Source organism: Rhynchophorus ferrugineus, unplaced genomic scaffold, assembly GCF_030347505.1.
Source record: "Rhynchophorus ferrugineus isolate W39M unplaced genomic scaffold, kcgeb_rfMv2 rfM5, whole genome shotgun sequence".
Lineage (NCBI taxonomy): Eukaryota > Metazoa > Arthropoda > Insecta > Coleoptera > Curculionidae > Rhynchophorus > Rhynchophorus ferrugineus.
In genome coordinates this window covers 6,586,673-6,611,467 of record NW_027472584.1, presented here as the reverse complement: position 1 = coordinate 6,611,467, position 24,795 = coordinate 6,586,673, and the positions used below count along the sequence as shown (strand labels likewise).

Here is a 24,795-nt window from a genome sequence, read left to right as displayed (position 1 = left end):
TATAAATTTTAATAAGATTTTTCTGTAAATTTTATTGGCATTACCTTATAATCCATTTCAGGTTTCATTAGTCATTAGAAATTATTCTTTCATCAAATAAGCCCAGTTTTCTATTAAATGTATTATTTTTCAATACATATTGTAGGTGAAAATTATGTATAAAAAATTAAAATTGTATTAATACATAAATTAATTATTGGAAATATGCAGATAAAGTGTAACAAACTACACAATTTGAGTAACACTAGGGACAAATGAAAGAATTATGAATTATTAACACTAATTGGTAAATATTTTAAACCGTTTATATATAATAAGATGTTTAACTTGTGTGTTTAGTGCAATAAGATATGTAACTATATAACAATTTATTCTTTGAACTTTTTTTTCAATTATTTTAGTTATTTACTTTATAGGCCTAAGTTTTGAGAAGTTAATAGTTAATTTATAGACTATAAATACATTAATTACTTAATTGCGTCATACTTAAATATAATCTTTATATTGTAAAAAATAAAATGCTTAATTGTGTTATTGTTTTAATTAATATGCAAATATGTTTAGCTTCATTTAATATTCTATATTCATGATTATAACATAAATTATTTGATTACTTTATTATACTTTTGTTATAAGGTCCAGTGATCTTGTAATTTAAACTTATTAAGAATTTGTTGGTTATTAAGACTTAATGGAAATTATATTTAATTAAGTTCCATTTAAAAAGATTAGTTCTTGAGATAATTTGTATATATTTTAATATGCAGACCTTTGTTAATGTAATTAATGTTATATATCAAATATGTATCTGATATTATATTGAAAATATTGACAAAACAAATTTTAGTAATTTCAACATATGATTAGTGATTTGCTTTAGTCAATTATGAGAGAAGTATCATTAAATTAATACATTTTGGTCAAATTTCGACTACATGGCGATCAACAGTATCTTATTATACCATTAATGGCTTGTTAATACGAATCTATTATGATCCCTGTAGCAGAATCTTTTACATTTTTACTAAAATTTTAAAGAAATATATTATTTTTTTACAGATAACAGATATAATAACAAAAATCAAAACACTATTTAAAATGTACAATCTATTAACATACACAAATAAAATTTGAATTTCTGTATAATAAATGTCTAATATTCTATATAATTTGAATGAATAATATTCTCCATCTCCTTATAACTATAAATTAGAAGTTTTGCAATATCTTATAAACATTAAGAAATTAATACTTTTGAAATGAAAAGTTTTGAGGTTATGAATTTTTTCACTTATGAAAAAGTCCATTAATTGAAACAACTGTTGAATTAATGAATTATCTTCTTGGATTTGGTTTCGATATATTGATTCTATTCAAAACGAAGTTCTTGTAGGGGTAGGGGATTTTGGCACATTGTTGTCTAAACAAAACAATAGTTATTGTTCCATAATTGCGGCTTCTTAAAACCAATAGCTTTAAGAAAAGCGACGTATAACATTGAATTGGAATTATTATTAACAGCTTAGTCTACTAGAGATAATATACATAAATGAAGTTCTGAGAGATTGTATTGGTTTTTTTTTGGCTACACTAGTATGTGATTAATCAAAAGCCGCTTTCTCCCAACAAGAAGCATTGATCTCTACCTGTATTGATAAAAGTTAATGAATCTAATACTCAGTAAAGGACTTAAAAAATACAATGTAACATTTTTCAAAAAAACAAAAAAATATATATATATATGTATATATATATATATATATATATATAAATATATATATATATACATATATATATATATATATATATATGTATATATGTATATATTTTATACCTATTGAAAGTGGGGAAATGCGAACATAAGCAATGAACGTTTCATAACGAAAAAAAAACACATAATTCAATAATTATGTCGCTTAATTAATGTCGTATCGGGCTAGTGCTCAACAACAAATATCTAAAATCCCTCAATCAAAACCGTTGAAATTACAAAATATCACCTGACGCCGTTGACCTATAATTAAATTTATTGATTGTGTCTTACGCATGGCCAAATCCGTTCTGTGTCACTTCCAGAAAAATTATATCCCGGGATTAAATCTTAAACGATATGGGATTTTAATTCCGCTAGGATAAATTCCTAATCAGAACAGATTAAAGACGCAGAATGACAGGATGGACAAGCCGGATCTGAAAGATTGTTTTTTAATATGATTATTTTTCCTACCTGGAAACAGATCATGCGATTTAATTGGAAAATAAATTTACGACTGATTGGACAATTGGATATTGTTAATGTTAACTTGCTACGCAATAATGATATACGGACCACTTGAATTCAGCTATCATTTTGGTTCAACAGGTTTTGTCATAATAAATAAATGTTTTTCAATAAACTGTTAGACTACCTATTTCTCTATATAAATTAACAGTTTTCCATTAAATATTATTGGGTTATTCAGGGTATAATTTAAACATGGAACAAAAAAAATGTCAACGTTCATTTCATTTGTTGTTCAATTTGAAGGCAACTGCGCTCCAAGGCCGTTTTAGTTTTGGTCTTTTCAACAATTTAAAATAGATATGATTATGATTTCATTGAAAATACACGGTCTGGAAATTTCAAACAGTTTAGCAGTTGCTGAATAAACTTAACAATCAACAAATCGATGAAGTGTTGTTGCAAAAAAAACAGCAATATCAAGCAACAGACTCAAAATCAGCCTCTTGAATGACAATACTAGGCCAGGACGCTGCAAGAGTTGAAGATACACTGTTACCAGAATTAAAAGTTCTGCAACACCCAACTCAACCATCAGACAGCATCGCCATAATAAAAATGTATCAATTATTCGATCGTTGCCAAACCAACAGAATCCTTTCGACATGGTATCGCTATATGGCCAGATATATGGCTAACTAAATTACAGTAAATGATGAAAAATATTTTCCATTTAATATTATGGATTTACCAAATTTTTTTAATAAAGGCCTGTGTAAAGTGAAAAAGAAGGACCAGAGTGGTCAAACATCTAATCTATGAAAAATTAAGATAACTAATAATTAGTTAATCAAATAATAATACTGGTATCTATTATTTTCATTTTATAAGTATTATTTAACTAGAATGCATAAAATATAATCATATTTAGAAAAGTATGATAGTTTTCATTTTTAAATTATGTCTAAAAACAAAATACTATAGTATGATTTAAAAAACTGAATTACTTCTTTACGTACACAATATCTTAATCAAACAACTTTATCTTCTAATAAAATTACTTTAAAGCAGGTAGAGCTAAAACAATAATGTAAAAAATAGAATAAACTCAAGAGAACATGGTGAATTTAGATCCACTCACATATAAATAAGATTTAAACCGAACTAAGACAAATACCACGTTACATTAAATTCCAGCTCAAATTTTATTAATATTTCACACATACAGACAGTTGTATATTCCACAAATCCGTTTGTTTATATATGTTTTCTAGATATATATGTGAGCCTAACGCAAAAACCGGCACTACTAATATTTCTTGCTGGTAAACTTGCAGATACATAAACAAAAACGCAAACATACACACGAGATAACGGAAATTAAATTCCCCTCATTCTTTTTGTCCCATTTTAAACATGCCTAATTTGTCTTTGATATGTTTTTTTTGCATTGTTTTCGGCTAATTACAATTTCAACACCCCAAAAGGAAAAACAAATTTACATATACATTCTACAAACAATCTGAATGGTAGAATGAATGTTTAATTTCAGTGTTTTTTTTTTCTGTTTTGAGAATAAATTAATTGATGGGATTGATGTATGGTTTTCAATACAATCCTAGGTTGACTAGCCTTGATTTGTTTTTCTTTAATTCAACGTATATTATAGTCTTTTGTAGTAAATTTATTTTATTTATGGATACAAATTATAAACATTTGTAGTATATAGATATAATATATATTTAATAATGACTAGAATTGCTCGTTTACTTTAATGTTGATGCGGTTTTTCAATCTGTTATAACCATTATATTTTTAATCATACATTCAAAAGTGTTCTTGTTTCATTATTTCGGCAATATTATTGGAATTGATCACCATATCTTCAAACTCAAGATGAAGAATCGCATAAACCCGTAATTAGTAATTTAATTTATCTTTATTTGTTTTAATAGTCTGAATTATTTTATTGAATTTTTCTGATGAATATTAATCATGTGTCCAATCATATCCTTGAATCAATAAATATCTATTCTTATATACACTATTGGATAATGTGGCGATGTATGGCTAAAATATTATATTTATATTATTATTACGTAATTATTACCTTGTTACATAATTTGTGTCAATTATTTCCATAGGCTCATTGGTATGGCTCCAATTTCACGTATTATCACTCACATAGCCACGCCCTTCTTCTTCCAGAATATTACATCTTACATCTGAAAATTAGATGTTAAGTCACACTCATTCATAAATATTGCATTTCAAAACCAATGTTTAGCAATTAACACCTGATTATAAATTTAACTCACTCATATTTCTATTTTGCTACTGGATGCCTTAAAGTCAAGTTCTTGTACAGCCATATTATCTTTCTCTTTGAAAACGTATGAATAGTAATGGTTTTATCAAAACATAAAAGAGATAAGGAAACGATACCGGTAATAACATGATGGATGATCACTATCAGTCGCTTCACAGATAACAATAAAATGCATCGTATTTGAGAAAAAGCTATGCGACGAACTTTACAGAGAAAATGTAAAGAAATTACAAACGAATAAGTACCTAATCTTCATATTTTAATAATGTGAAATTATCGTAAAGTAAAAATTTAAACATAATTTAAAAACCTATGATATTACATTCTTTATATACAATATTTTTTCCCATTATTTCAGATATATAATTGACGTTATATACATGACATTGTATGAAAATTGTGGATAATGAGTAATACCGATTAAATATACTTTACGCCCCTAAATACTTTCAGAACATGGCGTAAATTGGTTTGGTAGATTTATGGGTATAATTATTTGTATCTCCAATTAGATAAACTACCAGTTATCATTTTTCAAATATTGTTGGTACATTTGTAACCAACTTCATGTTGAAGGCTCACTGGCAGACTTCACTTTTCAATATATGTCATGTTGTTGAAGTGTGAAAAAACAAACTTTTGAGTGCGTTGAAAATATCTGAGTTTTTAACAAGTACAGGAAATTTTTTATTTTTTTGCTTCAATTTGAAGAAAAAGGCCATTAGCAGCCGTTATAGAATTCCGCGTAAAGCTTATGGAAACCATACGCCATCGATTTCAAGACGTAAGTACAGGTCTCAATGTTTTAAAATTGGTTATTTTGACACCAACGATAAAGAGGGTTTTCGATGATCAAAACGAAAATTAAGAAGAGGATTTCAAGGCATTACAATTATGATCAATATAAAACGCAAGATGTATACGCAGAGTTGTTGGGAGTAACACAATAAATCATTTCCCATTCGCTCGTTTTGAACAACATGGGAGTGATACAAAAGATTGGATATATTGTGCCATATAAATCGAAGCCAAGGGACATTGAAATGCATTTGATCATGTGTAAAACTTCAACGGCAAAAGGGTGTTTTGAATCGCATTGTTACTGGTGATAAAAAGTAGGTCCATTTTGATAATCCACAACAAAAACATGCATGGGACCTGGTCATGAGTCAACATCAACGACAAAGCTGAATATCCATAGCTCCAAGCTAATGATCTGTATTTGGTGAGTTCAGTTTGTGTGATATTCTAAGAGCTACTTAACCCTAATAAAAGAACCAACGGAGATCGCTAACAACTACAAATTACACGTTTGAGCCAAGAACTACGCGAAAGGGCACAACAATGTTAGACTTAACCATGGTGTTGTAAAACCGGCGAAAATATACTTCGAAACATTAATATGGGAAGTGTTACCCCACCCGCCATTCTCTCAAGACCCTGCTTTTTATTACTTATTTCGACATATGAATCAAACACGGTAGTACTTCTATGCGTTAGTAATATTTTATATCTAACCTTGAACATATAATTTCTTTAAATGATTAAGCGATTAATACAGCAAATCTTTATCAGGTTTATTTTAGCTCGGAAAATATATTTTTTTAAATTACTATCGATACCCTAATCACCTGTGAGTTCAGACGATTAATAATACCTTGATGTAACGCGAGACAGTAAATATTCTGCCACACAGGTAGTGAAGTAATTAAGTTTATGTCCAAAAGTCTGAAGCCCTCGCAGCTGTTGGTGATGCTAAGAGATTACGGCATTTTATTTTAATTGGTTATTATTTCCGTTAAATTGATGTGTTGCGAATCGAAATCAATCCTCGCTCAATTTTTATATAAATCTCGAGAAAATCGAGAGGCAGTAATAAACGAATTTCCATCTTTTGTTTAAATAACATAAGGGGCTAAAAGAAATATAAACAATATTCGATGAAATGGATAGGTCGTGCTGAGAATAATTCCCTAATGGTCGCCAGCATTTGATGTAGTTTAGTTTTCAGTCACGAATCTTTTGGGATATGAGTTGGATTCCAGGAGATTCATTGAAAAACTTGACAGATTCCAAATAGGCTATTGGAAATACCTCGTATAAGTTCTATTGCCTTTTTTACGATTTAGCCTTTTTTTTTCACTAATACACCACGCTACGTTTATTATTTCAACGATGTAACGAACTGTCTTATTTTTACATCCACGATTCACAAAACCTTAACAAAAAAATGTTTTTTCTCGTGAACTGACAAGACTTAAATTGTTTATGTTTTATTATATATTAAATTAATTTATTCACTACTACACCACACTATATTTATTATTTCTAATATGCAAATACATATATTCAACAAAAAGTATCATCTGCTAAAACTTAATGAGTTTGATTTATTTATATTGATATAATTTTTTTATGATAAATCAAAGTTGAGTTATTATAGTTTCTTACATTTTATAAGCATGTAATTTGCATATATTTATATTTAATTTTATAGTCAAAGTTGCAGCACATAAATCTTTTAACAAAACTATAAAACTAAATAAAAAACAAACTATAGTTTTAAATAATTCACAATGAGCAATAGCTTCATAATTTTGTATTCCTATTTATTTTATTTTAAAGTAATTAATCGCAGGTTTTCCGGAAATAAGAGATATCCTACTATCAATAAAAACCAATTATTTTTCTGCATTATCTTTCATTTAACTATGAAAAATACGTTAATCATAAAATTCTCCTTTAATTTTTATTAAACAACTATCGAGAGAGATCATCAGAAAATGTTTTATAGTTATTACGTTCTTCTAAACTACTTTCTATTGATATTCAAACCGTTAATAATTCTTATATATCCTAAATTATTACCTTCCAAATAATAGAATAGTACGAGTTTTTTTTATACAAAATTCCAGATTATATTTATTAACGCTCAATGGTTTTCAAAAGGTGTTTGCTGTTGAAACAACTTGTTAAAAATATTGAATAAAAGTTCGAAATATTAAAATCGTTACAGCGTCATTAAAATATCCTGGAGGTAGAAAATAAACAATTTCAAGACTTATCCAATTATATTGACAAGGAAACTTACAATATTTATATTTTTTCTCGGTTATCCCATAGACAATATCTGGAGAATACGGTGGCTGTTAAATGTTATATGGTTATCAATATGGCTTTTCATGTAGGTTTTGAAGGCAATCCAATAAAATATATTGCCAAAATTGAATAAAAATAAACAGCAAATAACCATTGTTCGACAAGAAAGATTAATTCGAAACCTGATAGTGTTTGATTTGGTGTGAATCATTCAATTAATTTACGTTTAAATTTAGTATTTCGAAAAGGAAACGGAAGATTTAGTTCTGGGATGAAACTAATAAAAATTCAGGTCATAGAAAGAATCCGATAAAAGCGAAATTAAAATTTTATTCGTTATAGATCCAACTTGTCAGATGACTGACATTTTCAATAGAAGAGAGATTACCTTTGAAGCAATTTACTATTTCTAAAAAGTCGTCCCTACTATGAAAATATTCCATTAGCAATACATGATATATCAATAAAAATGCATAAATAAGTTAACAATTTTAAAATTAGTTTCATAATATTGCTAGTGTTGCGCTTATAATTGTTGGAAATAATATTCTATTATTAAATTAAATATAATTTATTTTTAACAGCAATATTTGTAAAAGTAATATATTAATTTCTCTATATATTCATAGGATTGAAAGAAGTGTTTAACCAGGTATTTCCACATTGATCAGAAAGAGCAGAATCTGGTGAATATAGCAGGTAGAATAGGAGTTCTCACTAATTTTATTTTAACTTAAGATTTTATAAATTTTATGACAGAAATCTTCATATTGCTACACAAACTTGTTTTATCTATGTCTATATGGAAGACGCATGCCTGTAATTTAATTTGTTTTTATTAGTTTGATTTAAACTAAATTTAGGTCATTCTATTAAAATATATATTTGACATTTAAATGATTATTTTGTAATGACTTTTTAATCCTAATTTATTAATTCCCAAAGAATTTTTTGATGATATTAATTAATTAATTAATTAATTAATTGATTATAAATCATTTTATTTAATATTTGTTTTAATAATACAAAATAACCAAACTTTATTCCAATTAAATATATGATAATTTTCTACAAATGAACTATATAATGATATGATTCCTAAATCAACGAATTAGAAAAAGCCCACAGTCGCAGACATTATCGTTAGCAAAAAAAACATCGAGAACATTTCTTGTTTATATATGGCATGAAAAACTTCAGATATTTCTTCGCCATTGAGTAATATAAGAAAAATTTTAAGAGACAACCCGAAATGATTATTACAAATTTAAATTAGATCTTTTTTTGCCAACAAATTAATTTCTAACCGATGAGTTGTATAAATGAAAGTCACGAAAAAGCCAAGATTTCATTAAAATTTTATGCCAACGCGAAACAATAGCAGCATAAAAATGCCTTTATTCAAAGGAATTTAAATGATACAAGAAATTAGAGGAGCGTACATAAACCAATAAAATTAATTATGATAAAGCCATTTATAAAACAGACATCGAAATGTAATTAGAGGCACTACCATTGAATCTGGAAAATCAGGATATATTTTTATATAATTTAATAGATTTTTTCATTTATGAATAGTTTATAAAGGGCACAAAATCGATATAAAATATGATAGATATCTGGAAACTGAAATAAAGAAAACTCTATTTTGTCAAGAGTGTCTCGTTATTTTTCGAGATAAGGTTAGTGGATTGTTCAAGGTTCAAGAGATAATCCTCACTAATATTTTGACAAACGATATCGTCATAATTATCATCTTTATTTTCCACATATTATTTGTCTGTTGTACCAAACGTTCAATGTAAATTGTAATGAAACTAAATTAAACCAAAAAATTGTCAGATACCATAAGATAATTTAAGAAAGAGTAGTTTATGTGTATATTTAGTAATCATATTATAATAATAAAAAGTACTAATATTAGGTCGTAATAAAGGTAAGTTTCGATCATATCAGATCTTACTAGATAGCTTTAAAGGAGCATGTCTCTAGTAATACTTATTCTATGAAGCCACATTTGCGTTTTAGAAATGAAGAGTCCAATTTGACTTTTAACTGACTTTAATCAGAATCGGTTCGCAAATTTTGATTAGTTTATTTTAAAGATTTCGTCAAAAAATCGATAATATTCTTTGACACATCGAGGTAGTCTGACATATTTCATCTCTCTCCACAATGGAACCTAACATCAACCATAAGATAGTTTTGAACGTTTTACATAAAACTGGATATCGAAAGATTGAAAAAAGCGATCAATTTTTGAAGCGAATGATGGAAACTTTATCACAAAAAAGAAAAAAGCTTCAAAAGCGATTGAAAAGCTTCCATCGACCTTGAGGCATGTCGAATTTTACATCATGGAATAACGGTAAACAAGTTACCCATACATATAATCCCAGATGTTGAACACGGTTGGGGTGCCAGCAGAGACAACTAGAACACGATAACGGATAACTGGCAACCCCGAAACGTTTATTTGGGATGTTATTGTAGGGTATTTCGATGATTCAGTAACCGACCATAGTTTGGTTTAGACGTGCTACCATCGACTGCCCAAGCCTCGTCTCCAGGTAACACCGCTGCCATCCGTTTTATCTATTTTGTATTTTCCACATTTTTATGTTACTTCGATAAATAACGGTCACATAATGTAAACACCACTGTTTCATTTCGTCTTATCTCCATTGACCGAAACACTAAAAGCTCATTAACTCCAGGTAATGTGATGGTAAGTACTGAAAATCGATATTGAGTCAAAGAATAATTAAGGAAGATGAAAGGTGAATTATAAACGACAACATTATGATCTGGTTTAGTTTAAGTCATAGTTTACTAAAATAATGTTCCACCATATGCTGCTAGAAGGTGGAATTTTCATGCCTTCAAAAATTCTGTCGTAGAAAACGAGTGACATCAGACTGTGACAACGAGTAGTGGTAGAAGGTAAAGGGTACTTTGCAGACCTTAAGGAATGTCAGGTCATTCAAATAAGTACATTAAGGTTTAGGAAAAATATACGGAAAAATAAAGTAGATATAATTTAACATTTTGTCATTTCCGCGAATTTATTTATCAACTTAATAATTAAATTGAAGAAACCTTCAGTGTCAATATCAAAATTAGATTTTAAGACTGAATTTTCAAAATGTATTATATCATGACGTAATTTGAAAGAAAATGGCTAACTAAAGCTATAGTGCACATGAATAGTGGAAACATTTATAAACAAATGATGAAGAAAAGTTTCAAAAGATAGTATTGTGCCTATCAATCGTTCTTATCTCGAGCAGTATATCGAAGGAGTTTTTCCGATGAGTTCTGTTCTAACAAGTTGTTTTATCTGAATACGTTTATCTGTGGGTACTGCGTATGTGATAGCCTTAAGAAAAACTAAATAGAAGTCGAAACGTGGACATTTTCTTTAAATAGAACGAAATTGTTTGCTTGTGCGACCTTCAGCTACCACCGCTCCTGTAAAAAAAAACGTTATATATGCACCAGACATCGCCAGTGCCATTTTTAACCGAACTTTTTTCAAGCCAGAATGGTGAACGCCAGATTTTACTATGCAGTGGACAAGCCAGTGTTGTGTATTTGAAACTATCTAAACTCAAACGGATTAATCTAATTTATTTCAGAGCAAGAATAATAAATAACGTTAATTTGGCAAAAACGATATTTCTCAAGCTTATATTAAACACGTTATATACTACAAAATGCCTAGAAACATTACCAAAAGTTTTTCAAAAATAGAATATTATTAATAAAATCTTAGGACTCAATAATAATTTGCTTTTTATACTTATAATTGATTATTATATATATATATATATATATATATATATATATATATATATATATATATATATATATATATATATATATTAAGTTTATTAAGTTTAAAATAATTACTGTCTATTTTTCAATCATATACTTTAGTATCAAATAATATATAATAGTTAGTCTATATCTCTTGTCGCAAAAAACTCGTATTTTAATTCTGATAAATCTCTATAATAAAAAAAAATAATATAAAAAATATAACCACGATATATTATAGAAATATAATGTATATTAATAAATGTACTGTATATTGTAATGTAGCTGTTCAGATTTTGTTATGCAATTTCAATGGTTTTGAGTATGTTGAATCCATAAATGACTTTTTTAACATAGAATGACACGTTTCTTGACAATTTCGGTAAATGTGTTAAACGAGTTCTTACATTAAAATAAATATAGTTGAAAAATATTATCATATTTACAAATCATTAACGATGCATCTTTTTTATCTAATACACGTTCAGTAGCACAAACTAAAACCTTTTTTCTAGTGAGGTCCCTCTTTGTACATTTTCGCTTGTGGAAATAATCTGGAAGGTTTCTCTGAAGCATCCAACAGTAGCATAATATCATTTAGGCGTTCCATTTTTCTTGACATCTTTTTTCCATCTCTTTCATGTTCTGATGAATTCGTGTACCTTGATCTTCAATCACTTGTTCAAAATTTCCCAAAAAGTAGTCAAGCTGGGAATGAGTGAAGTATTATTTTGACAATTTGTTTATAGTTAGAGTATTCATGATTGCTTGAATATGTCTCTTAAAAGAAATCCACCCTTCCCTTTGAAGATCCGTTATAGTCGTTATGAATTCCTTCACATTTGCTTCTTAGAGGCCTGGAAACTTTGAAAATGGTACTAAACGAAATTTATGTGGAGGTACCAATGTTTCTTGGAAGGCATTCTTTATCACACTGTTCTCACTCTAAAACCATTTTTTTCCCAGTAATGCTCTTCTTTGTATATTTTCGCTTGTGGGAAGAATCTGGAAGGTCTCTCTGAAGCATACAACAGTGGCCTAATATCATTGGGACACTCCATTTTCCTTAGTATATTTTCTCCATACCTTTAATATCCATATCTTTAATATCCTCTTTACTCGCATCTCCCAAATTTTTTGGAAAGTAGTCTAGGTGGGAATAAATAAAGTGTATTATTAGTCAACCTAAAATTGAAATGCCTTTAGCATTCTTTTGACGATTTGTTTATCGTCAGTGCCGTTGATTGCCTAAACATTTCTATATGGCGTCCTTAAAATCAATCCATCCATCTTTTTGAGTATCAGCTATAACTTGTGGATCAGTGAAAAGACCCTAATTCAGATCTGATGAAAGCACCTTCCCTGACCTTTGCTTCTGAGAGACCTCAAAAGAAGAGACCAATATTTGAAGCAATCTCTATCTTTGTCAAGTTATTTTATAAATTTCATCATCAACACCAACTTTATGTGCAGCTGTGGTAATAGAATGGATTATGTGCAGGTAGAAATATTTCTTGGAGATATTCTTTACAGCAACCCAAAGCTCCTTTGGTCTCTGCTTTTCCACAGACACAAAAACCAAGAAAAACAGTTTTTTTTAAACTTTTATGGAACATCAAGTCTAACGGAAGTAAATCTGGTGTATCCTATACTTATGAAACCAAATAAGAGTTGAATTTTTGATAAAAATTCACGAGGTAGTAATGATGAAAAAAGCAACAATTATCGGCCCCAGTAATGCATAATAAATAATAATTTATGTAGTCTTTTTATATTGAAACTTAATTGGAATTTATTTAATTTTCTCGTATATGCTTTTTAAATATCTCCTGTTTTATGATATGTATATATATATATATATATATATATATATATATATATATATATATATATATATATATATATATATTCATAATATATTACTAGAACTGCTAATTAATCTTAACTAATTTATATTAATTAGAATATTTAATTGATATCTCGTATTGGGTAATTTTTTAACTGTATTTCAGCTCAGCTTTCATCAAAGCTCTGGTGATATCGATAAAGCTGATCAGCATAAAGACAAAATCTCTTCTTCTTTCTTCAATTAAATTGTGGGTTACCACAATCCAGAAAGCATTTCATTCCAATAAAATTTGCGGATCTGTAACACTACTTATGTATGTGTCGGAGGAATAGATTTATCGGTTTTTTACTACAAAACTTTGTTTATTAAATAGAACATGTCATAATTTAAAGTTAATTACCCTTCATGAGGCTAAGATTTTCTATCTGAATGCGAAGAGTTATGCCCCCCCGGGCCCGAGTTTTCCCTTAAGCCAAGCTGCCTTGAACGAGGCCTATACCGCCCGAACTTGCACAGTACTTGGGGTTGCAAGGGTAAGGGAACACTACCGTGGTTGACGGTTGTTTCTTCTCATACCCGTGGGATCTTCATCAAAATACATCGTCGTTTTCGAAATCGATCGAAAGATCGTTTCATATAGCCAGGTTTGTTTAAAATACTGTCATTTATATTTAATTGACTTGTTGATTAAAATAGTTGCAAATAGAAAAAATGTTTTGGAAGCATTTAAACAGTCGATGCAAAGTTTACCATATTTGTTTATTATCTACACATACCATAAGCCAGCATTTAAAAATCAATACGTAGTCCCGTATGGAAATAAAGTCATTTCACATTTTCCTTGATGTAAAACCCAATTTGAAGGAAGCCACAAGTTAAGAAAAAATGTGAAGAACTCAAGCTGAAGTACAACAAATTTATTGGATATTAGGTAGATATTCAGGCTTGTTAGTATATAATAGGCTTTTACTTTACCAACAAGTGTTGAAACCAGTGTTGACTTATAGTGTTCAACTATGTGGTTGTACCAGACCAAGCAATCGGAATATTATAGAAAGATTCCAAAAAGGTACTGCGAAGTATCGTTAACGCTTCACGGTATATCCCTAATGACAATCTGCATAAGATCCTGAAGGTAGAAGCTGTTATCAAGAAGTAGGTCCAAAGACGTGATCCATCAGCACATTAATGTTGAAGCTCTCCAGTTTTTAGATAATGATGGGCTAGTCTGAAGATTAAAGAGCGTAAAATAATTTTATCTAGTTCAGTGAAGTTATTAGTAAAAAACATTACAATCAGGGACATAGATGTTGAGTCTAAAGTGTCTATCGTAGAATAAGTATCTTGTAATTTTAAAACCGTAGCAAATTTGATAAAAAGGGTAAACATAAATAGCTAATTAGTGCACATCAGTCAAACTATTAGTTTACTTTAAATTATTATTTTATTTTATGGAAAGATGTGGGGCGAATTGTTGAACGGTAATACAAAACGAGATGGAGAGTTTCTATCTAATAGAAAATAGAGCAAACCCATCTCAGTCATCATACGGATATGGCCACACTGCCTCCAGATTACAGTGAAGTCGTCTATTCATACAGTTTTAGGAAAAAGCGATTAAATAGTATTCAAAAAGTGTTGAGATAACTTGTTAAATTAACTTGAATAACCATATTTCTGGTGTTACCCATTACTTTGTTTCTAACAATATTTAAGGGGTTCTCATTCACTATAGTTCGTCTGAACCTAATCACATACCCGCGATTACATAAGCATTAGTCTGAAGTATGTGTTGTCTATCTGTATGTATCAAGTCTGGGTACCAAACTTTGTGAAACAGTGATTCTGAATGTAAGAAAACTGCAAAGTCTATTTGTTCGTCATCTAAAGAAGGTTCGATCATAGGTGTCACTCTATGGGCCTGATATATTGTCGAGTGTTTACAGTTAGCAGGATTAGGTTAATATTTTCAATATGTGTGTTGGTAAAGAGATGGGCCTGTACGATTTCTGACATTGTGATTACTTCGACAACTTTAATATGCATTTAATAACTAAAAGGTAAAAAGCAATAGTTAGAAAAGCTAGTATTACATTAGAAAAAGACGATTACCAATATCAATAGACTACAAGTTAACGACAATGGATTTGACATTACTGCAATTTCTATTAATATATTATTACTAGTCGATGCCGAATAACTTACAATCGCAGAGATTAGTAACTTAAACCTAGGTACTTATCTAGAAAGATCCATTGATCCTTACTTAATCTCTAATAAAATAAAATAAAGATAAATACATTTACTCCTGAGTTTACGTCCTAATTCACTATTGTTCGAGAGTTACACATACTTCGGTGTTTACGCAGGAAAAACTTCATTCCTAATGTCTTGTTACGAATCTCTTAATTTCCTCTCTAACATTTGTAATCCGAACGTCTCTGTGTAAGTAACTGTTCCTGTAGTATTTGGGTGCATCCACAATACTTCTCAGCACTTTATTCTGGAATACTTGTATCATGTTGATATTAATTCTCGCAGAACATCCCCATAACTGAATTTCGTAGATCCATTTAGGTTTTAGTATCTGCTTGTACATAGCAACTTATTATGTACAGATAATTTACATCTCCTTCCCAGTAGCCAGTATTTTTTTTTCAATTCTAATTCGAGTAATTTTCTTTTCTTTTTGGTGTGCTCTATTACGGTAATTGAGAAAAAATATGAAATGGTAACAACAACTGTAAATCTCCTTCGGTTTTATATTGTAACTGTCATCCTCCTCTACAGCCAAAGGTTTGTTGCAATTATTTTATTTGAGCTTGCAGATCAATAAAATAGTTTTTCTAGTATAACTAGTATACATTTTGTATCTTGGATTCGTTTGAATAATTATATCAGCGAAAACCATTCATCATAAATATTCGATATGTTTCTTACAAATTCAGGTAGTTTTTCCATCCACATGGTTCTTATTACTTGTTCTGATGTCAGTGTTTTCTACTAATTATTAAGTTATTTCTGGTTGGTTTATCTGCTCTCAATCCAGTTATAAGCCTTTTGAGTAATATGTTCTGTGGTCTCTCCATGTATATTTAACAATCTCACCTTAGTTTGGATATTTTGTCTTTGTCTTTGCTCCCAAGCCTACATAAATATCTCTAGACAGAAATGCAGAAGCTATATTGTTAGTTAGAAAATAGTTGTTTGCTGTCTCCTTTAAAAAAATATGTCAAAATCCATTAGACTAAATCAGGATATTAAAATAATTATAAAATATTAAAGCAATTACGAAATTAACTACTTAATTAATAAATACATAAAAGTTCCTGCTAGATATTCTCGATAGTGTTTAGTTGAAATTAAACTGACTGCAGGAAAATTACTACTTGGGAAGTGAGTGTTTTAATTAAAAGAGAGATGTTTGGCTAAATTGTGCGATCTTCACCTACCTCCCACCACAGTAAAAATCTGTTATATATGCACCAGACAGCAGCAACGCCATTTTTAACCGAAACCGAGTTTTTTTTGCGGAGGAGGATGTTTAGCAGCAGATTTACTATGCAGTGGACAAGCCAGCGCTGTGCATTCGGAAGTATAAATGTCCGTTTTTTTTGTTGCAGATCGAGCGGAAGGCGTTTCGGAACACGTCATTCCGTACTGGGACCAACCGTTCTCGCAGCCATATTTTGATAATACAACGAGAAGAGAATACACCACTACCGTCGGACAAACGGCCCATTTGCATTGCCGGGTCAGGAATCTTGGAGACAGAGCGGTAAGTTTTACTCTATTTACAACAGAAAGGGATTACCGTCACTGGAATATTTCCTCGCCCTTTCCTCCTTTATTTTATTTTGTCTGCGTTATTAAGCTCTTTGTTTTGTTTTGGGCGCAGGAGGACGGGTTGTAAAATATAATCATAATATTTCACCCCTTCCGCTTCTATCACTTTTTCCCGGCAAATTGAAGAAACCGTCGCCTTGTTACCATCCACTTTTATCATAAAATAACAATTTAAATTACGAAATTGTAACGAACAACTTCATTATTTTACATGCCACTTTCGTTCATTTGCAGGATAGAAACTTTTGACATTTTTCGACGCTATTACATTTTGCAATTCAGCAACACTCATGCGCATTATTTTGGAAAATATTGTCAGAAATGTGTTTCCATTTGCGGCCTACAATATCCGACTCTGTAATTTCAACATTTGCCCTCCAGGAACCCTGTTAATATTTTCCCATTTTACACAATCTTTTCTCACTGATTAAAAATATTTTGCACAAGAAATATTATTCCAAGCAATTTTCTATATATTGTTCATCACACGCTGTTCCCTATAGGATTCACCATAATATTTTCAACATCAATTAATTTTGTATCAGTAACACAAAATTGATACCTAAACAATATAATTCCAAGTCACCAATTTGGATTCTAACAGGATTATGTAACAATTGAACAAGTACATCACTCTGTAAATGTCATCAGTAGATGCCTGGAAAGAGGACTGTACTGCTCTGCTGCCTTTTTGGACGTCAAGTCACGCCTTTGGCAATATCTGGTATGATGGACTGGTATAGAAATGTAGAAACAAAGACGTTTCTACATTTATATTATCATAAACTCCCATCCTACCGCAATCTAAGAAGTTTCATGACAAAGTGTAATGATAAATATTCTGCTTTGATATGGTGTCCCACAGGGCGGCAGACTGGGACTGGTGTTGTATCTGATTTACACTACCGACTTTCCAACTAGTTAGAACACAATGACTGAGATTTACGCTGACGACACTGTCTTCCTCTCAGTACATTCGGCCCGAAAGCTGCTTCGTTCCAACTCCAATGTAATCTGAATAAAATAGAGAAATGGTTTAACCAATAGAGTATAAAGGCAAAACAAATCAAGCCTGCTCATGTTACACTATGAGAAGAGACATCTCTCCGTCGGTAAAATTATACAATGAAATCTTGCATCCTACATTAACTAAACAGAAGCACATCTGGACAAAGCATAAACAATTTAACGGCAGGCTCCGTAGTGTAAATTAGTTAGAAGGTCGTCGCTCCCATTTGAGCTATGAAAGTTAATCTAGACATACAGCATTGAATTATGGGGTACAGCAAGCAACAGCAATATAGAAATATTAGGGAGATTTGAGAGCAAGGCTTTAAGGAATCTGCTCAATATTCCTCAAAGTATGAGCAACAAGTATATGTATATAGATCTCGCTATACAAATAGTAAAGCACGAAATAATTCAAAACATTATATCATAAAGTATTAAATGGGACTTGCGCAACATATACACGCGCTGGTATTGACGTTGAGTGAAATGTGAGGAATAGGATGACAACAGTAATTAATGCTCAAGATATGCGACATGCCCAGTCTCAGCCCAGCCCCAGATTCATGAAGAAGGACGGGAACTGGGCCCATAGATCGAAGCTTTCTCATTAAAAAAAAATACAATAATAAACAGCCTAGAAGAAGAACAACACAGTGGTGTATTGTTCTTAGATAGATAGACGCACGCATGACGCAGAACAAAGAAGGAAAAAAGCAAAAAAAAACATTTTTTCAATATTCCTATTACTTAAATTATTTAATATTATTTATTTTTACTGGAGTAGCGAGTAGGTAATCTTTCACAACCCTAGAGGAAGATAAACCTGGAAGATGGAAAAGAAATTATGTCCAAAGCCCAAATTCTTCAAGTTCAATTCCTGATCTTATATCCTTTTGTATTCGTCTACCACTTTGGATAACACCATCTATGATAATTTTTGTCTGATTAAATCTGATTTTTTCAGCTGTATTCTTCAATGTAACACAATCCTTCGATAAGGTTTGGCATGAAGGCGTTGTTCATAAACTACAGAAAATGTTACCAAAACAACACACCGAACTACTAAAATCATACATTACAACCAGAATGTTTAGAGTCAAACAAGAAGAAGCTTACTCTACAATAAAAGAAGCTAAAGGAGGTGTACCACAAGGAAGTGTACTAGGACCAATGCTTTATCTACTCTACACTTATGATATACCACAAATGGAAAGTATTACGATGGCTACATTTGCTGATGATACTGCGATTATAGCTGTCGGAGACATTAGTGAAGAAGCCTCACGAAAATTACAGCAGGCAAGTGACAATATAAATAATTGGACACAAGCTTGGAAAATAAGAATTAATGAAAGTAAATATTTACATGTGCAGTTCACCTATGAACAGGCCGTACAAGCACCAATAACATTAAATAACACTATCATTCCATATAGCATCAACGCTAAATATCTCGGAATGAATCTCGATGCAAAACTTCGCTGGAAGGAACATATAAAGAAGAAAAGAAAAGAACTGGAATTGAAATATAAGGAAATGTATTGGCTAATTGAAATAAAATCACAATTATCAGTACATAATACATTGCTATTATATAAGCAAATCCTGAAACCTATATGGACATACGGAGTTCAATTATGGGGATGTTCTGCAAAGAGTAACATAAATAAAATACAAATTTTTCAGAACAAAATCCTGAGAAGTATTGTGATTGCATCCAAATACTACAGGACTGATTACCTACATCGAGACCTTCAGATACCCACGGTCAGTCAAGAAATCAAGAGAACTGCAAGGGGGCATGAGGAAAGACTCCATTCTCACACGAATATTGAAATATTGCAAATTTTGGATACCAGCAGAACAGGACACAGACTCAAAAGAATCAAACCATCTGATCTTGTGTGGTGTTGTATAGTGAGGTGAATATATTAAAAAAATCAGCAAGATAGGGCCGATGGGTCCTCCTAGTTATATAACTAGATTTAAGTTATCATAAAGACAAATTGTAGGTTAGACAGAAACGACCAATAACAATGTATTAATTAAATAATAAAACAATATCTGATTTTTGTCACGTCCAATTATTAATTGTTATTTCGTAGCTGGTTGTAATTAACCAATTAATAATTCAAAATATGCAAAAGAAGGTGCAAAAATTAATAACTAAATCTATAAAACTTTATTTCACTTAGCGTGATTCATTGTCATTACATATCATAATATATCATTTTGTGACATAAAGCAGAATTTTAATATTATTTCAGGTAAATAAATTCTTCGTTATTTTAACATTTACCAAAAACACCTCGAAAGTTCAACCTAAAATTTCAACCTATATCCAACTTTGTAATTTCGAAATTTTCCCCACAGAAACACTGTTAATATTTACGTATTATACACGGACTTTTGTCACTGATTAAAAATGTTCGCTCAATATTTTCATTACATTTACAGCGGCTTTAAACTTTTATTTCACATTTACTTGCTTCCCTCCATTGTGTCATTAATATTGATGCTTTTAACAGTCAGTTGTTTTCTAATATTAACCATCCTAAACCTTTAAATTTTAAAGGTATACTAGTACCGATATTTTTTTAATATAAGGCTCAATAATTATTGTTCATCACAAATCACTATTTCGTTTCATCTTTATTGAAACAGCTCTATCTGAACGAGTAATAATCGGAACAAGAAATGTCTGGTAAATTTTGTTATTTTGTTTTGTAGAAATTTTGTTATATATGATCTAGATTTATAATTGTATGCGCTCGAATGATTTCTTATGATTTTCTTTCATTTTGCGCGTCCAAGTCTTTACCTTAGAGCTTGTGTGGCACTCCAGAATATTGTTTTAGTTAGATAAATCAAAATTACGTTATTTCTAAAGCATTATTGCTCACATAATATATTTATTGGATGATTTTTAACAGTAAATCCTTTGATTAAATTGAAAAAATAGAATATCACACAACTGATGTTTTTTTTATTAATATAACTCAACATTATCTTAACTAAGATAAAAACAATATATCGAACTATACCAAAATTCCATGTAATAAAAACTAAAGTCTATCAACAATAATGCCTACCAAAATATTTACTGCAACCTTATTATATACAAAAATGTATTTTGTATATATCATGATATCATATTAACCACATAAAATAATTTTAATAACTTTTATTACATTTACTAACTGGGAACAATAACATTCTTACGCAATGTTGGAAAAAATATTCTCAGAGACTGTATTCCATATATGGGAAACAATATCCGACTTTCAACGTAATTTCAAAATAGAAACAGTGTTAATATTTTCGTATTACACAAGTTTTGTCCCTGATTAAAATTTTTCGAGCTATATGTTAATTTTATTCAGTGTCGCGTAAAACGTTGTTTTTATGTGATTATTCATTAATATTATTTTATATATATATCGGTAGTATTTTGTGTTTTTCATAATTCATAAAAATATGATGCATCGGTAATAAGTCCAAAAATATTTTTGCCTATTACAATATTACCATTATTACATCAATAATATTTAGCTGCACTATCAAAATAACGCCATCCACTAATAAACTGATCAGAAAATATCAAGCAAAATATCTCTTCTTCGCTATTGTTGCTATTGTAAATAATGAAAATGCAATAGTTTTAATTTAGAAAAAATTAGAAAAACTTATTTTACCATGATATAGGATCAAGATATTCTAAGAAACTTTTCATATTGGAATGGTCACCACAATGTCCAAATATAATTCTAATGGATAAATTAGGGCAGGATAAATCAGAAAAACGCAGCCCTATTTATTAATAAAATTATTTCAATCGGTACTTCAAAAATATTGAGGAGAAGTAACAAGTAATAAAAGTTACAAAACCAATTATTAGTATATTAAATTATTTTGGGAATTCTCAATATTAGTCTCCCTAGTTATAAATTCATATAAAATTATTTTATTATTGGACTCAATTGTTATGATCTAAAAAATTTCTGTACAACATATCATAAACTTCAAGAATGTAGCATTATCTTAGTTGATTTCGAATTAAACACGTTATGAAAGTACTTTATATATTTAGCATTGGAAGAAACTACTATAACTAAAATTCTTTCAAAATTATTAATTTAGGTTTGGAAAAATGAATTTAGGATTTTGATACAAATTTTACGCACTATTTATTCTATTATAAAAACAGTCTATTATAACTTCGGATATTTAATATGTTGATTACTTTTTCCCCAACTTTACATTTAAAATGTTTTTTAAAAAATAACCGGTTTAATAAAACAGTAGAGTATAAATATTATATTTAAAATTTCATTGAGAATCATAAAATATCGATCTCTTGATTAATATTTCCTGAACATATTTATAAATATTTTAAGCAAAATAAACTTGTAAATGAATTAATATCAATTACAATCGTGATGATTTTTCTACATGTAAATTAACTATTTAACCGTTAAATTGTTTAATTAACCTTCTAAATACGAACGAATTTGTTGAGCGTATATATCACGCAAAATAGAACTAGAAATAATGATTTATTTCATAATAAATGTTCAGTGAGAATTAGTATAAACAGTTTAAGCGTAATTTTCACCATTTATTAACATCAATTAAATGTTATATACAGTTACAGTATTTCAGCGTGAAAATGGCAGTTTGATTTTGAAATGCGCTTACCTGGCCTTTCAGCATCAAGCTATCTATCCGTAAATTCTTCATTAATTAACCATACAAAAATCCCAATATAATTTCTTCAACAAACATGTCCGAAAAATGTATAATACTTTCCCACTGCCGGGGATTGGAGGTATGAAATTTCAGATTTTTCATGCTTTAAACTTAATTTTCTTATTCGTATTTCCTGGATTCAAATTAATCACCAGTTCAAACATTGACGCAAGCCTCTGTATAAGGAAATTAATCAATGAAAGAAGCTCATTGGAAAAGACGTTCAATTCAGGAGATTTTTTATGGGCCTTCTCATTCAGAAATCAAATTATATTAGGACTTAAAATAAAGGCGATTGTGTTTAACGAGAATTACAATAAGCTTATTTCGGTTGAGCTATAAGGAAAATATCATATTAATTAATCACCTAGTTACTTCGTGTGGTATTTTCGAAAATAGCAATAAAAAATCTCATCATCCACCTCTTTCTCATATTTTAATATTTAAATATTAAAAACAAATTAAAATGTATATTATTACTTAATGAAAATACTTATCATTAATTTCCTATTCTTCATTCAGTCCATATTAAGGAAATTCACGTCGTCGATGATGTCGAATGAATCGAATGAATGATGAATCGTGATGTGGTAATATTAACAAGTTGTTTCCATACATCTTGGTCAACAATGGCTTGATATTCATAAGTTGATGTTAATCAGGCATATAAATTTGTTTTAGAAGTTTTTTTTTTAATTTGAAGCTATATTGTAAAAAATCGGTACACTTTATTTTATTCAAAATACTTTCCATCGATAGCTGGAACTTATCAGCTTTCAGGCAACTTACAGATTCGATATCGAAAGAAGGGTGTTTGAGGTTATCCACCATAGTCCCATTTTTTGATTTCTTCATAAGAACTAAAGTGCTGCTCAGACAAGCCACGACTCAAATATTCGAACAAGAAGTAACCAGAAGAAGTAAGATTTGTAAAATACAGCGAATGGGGTAGCACTTTCCATTTTAATGTTTCAAGGTTTAACTGGTTTTGCAACATGTAGTCGAGCGTTGTCATGCTGAAGAATTACACTGTTTTTTGTGCCTTTGCTCGTATTCTGTTCGTTTTTTTGTGCAGTGCTCAGCTCAGATGCATTACTTCTAATCAAGAGCGATTCCTATTGATGATTTCATTGAGTAATGCTTCTCATCTTATTTTTTTGCCTGTCCAGAACGCTCTTTTTCTTCGGTATAGAAATAATCGCTCTTATAATCCGGTCGAAACCAGTGTTCATATGTTGAAGTCGATGGACCATGATTACCATAAGCTCCGCAAAGGATTCAATAACCTTCAGCTGCCTTTTATTCAAACTAGAGTAAAAAAGTTAAACTTCCCGCTAATTCGATTTACTCTGGTACAAATTTGTAAATTTTCAACGCACCCAAAAAAATGTTTCCACACTTCTACGAAATGACACGTACTAAAAAGTGAAACCTGTCAGAGTGGCTTCAACATGAAATTAGTTACAAATATCCCCGATGCGATTTAATATAACAGCATCTCTTATAAATTCTTTAATATTATTGTATAGGCTTGATATGATCCCATGAGTACAAGAAAAGGAGAATTGAATATAATTTCTAAAATGTGTGACTTGTTCTTGGTAAGCTATATAAAAGCTTCTAATTATAAACTCCCTAACTAATATAATGGGCAAGTTCAAGGCTATTGGTTGGCTGATAAACTTTCGTCATCGTCAATGTCATTATTAAAGGAAATCATCTTATTGCATAACCATTTTGGATTTGTTCCTTAAAACTTAAGCCATGCGTGCGAAAGGCAAGGGGAAGGATTTCGTCAAAACATAAAAGAGATGAAAAAATAAACCAAGGACAATGTAATATTCACGCGAGTGGTGCATCTACAACGAGAAG

The 24,795-nt window shown here is 29.9% G+C and overlaps 1 protein-coding gene across 1 annotated transcript in view; it reads left to right on the top strand.

Annotated features, from left to right (window-relative positions):
* Positions 1-24,795, top strand: part of LOC143197617 (zwei Ig domain protein zig-8) — a 653,866-nt gene that overhangs the window by 449,899 nt on the left and 179,172 nt on the right. Inside the window, exon 2 of the mRNA XM_076406184.1 lies at positions 16,941-17,095. Within this exon, the coding sequence (XP_076262299.1) occupies positions 16,941-17,095 (155 nt within the window). The remainder of the gene's footprint in view (positions 1-16,940; positions 17,096-24,795) is intronic.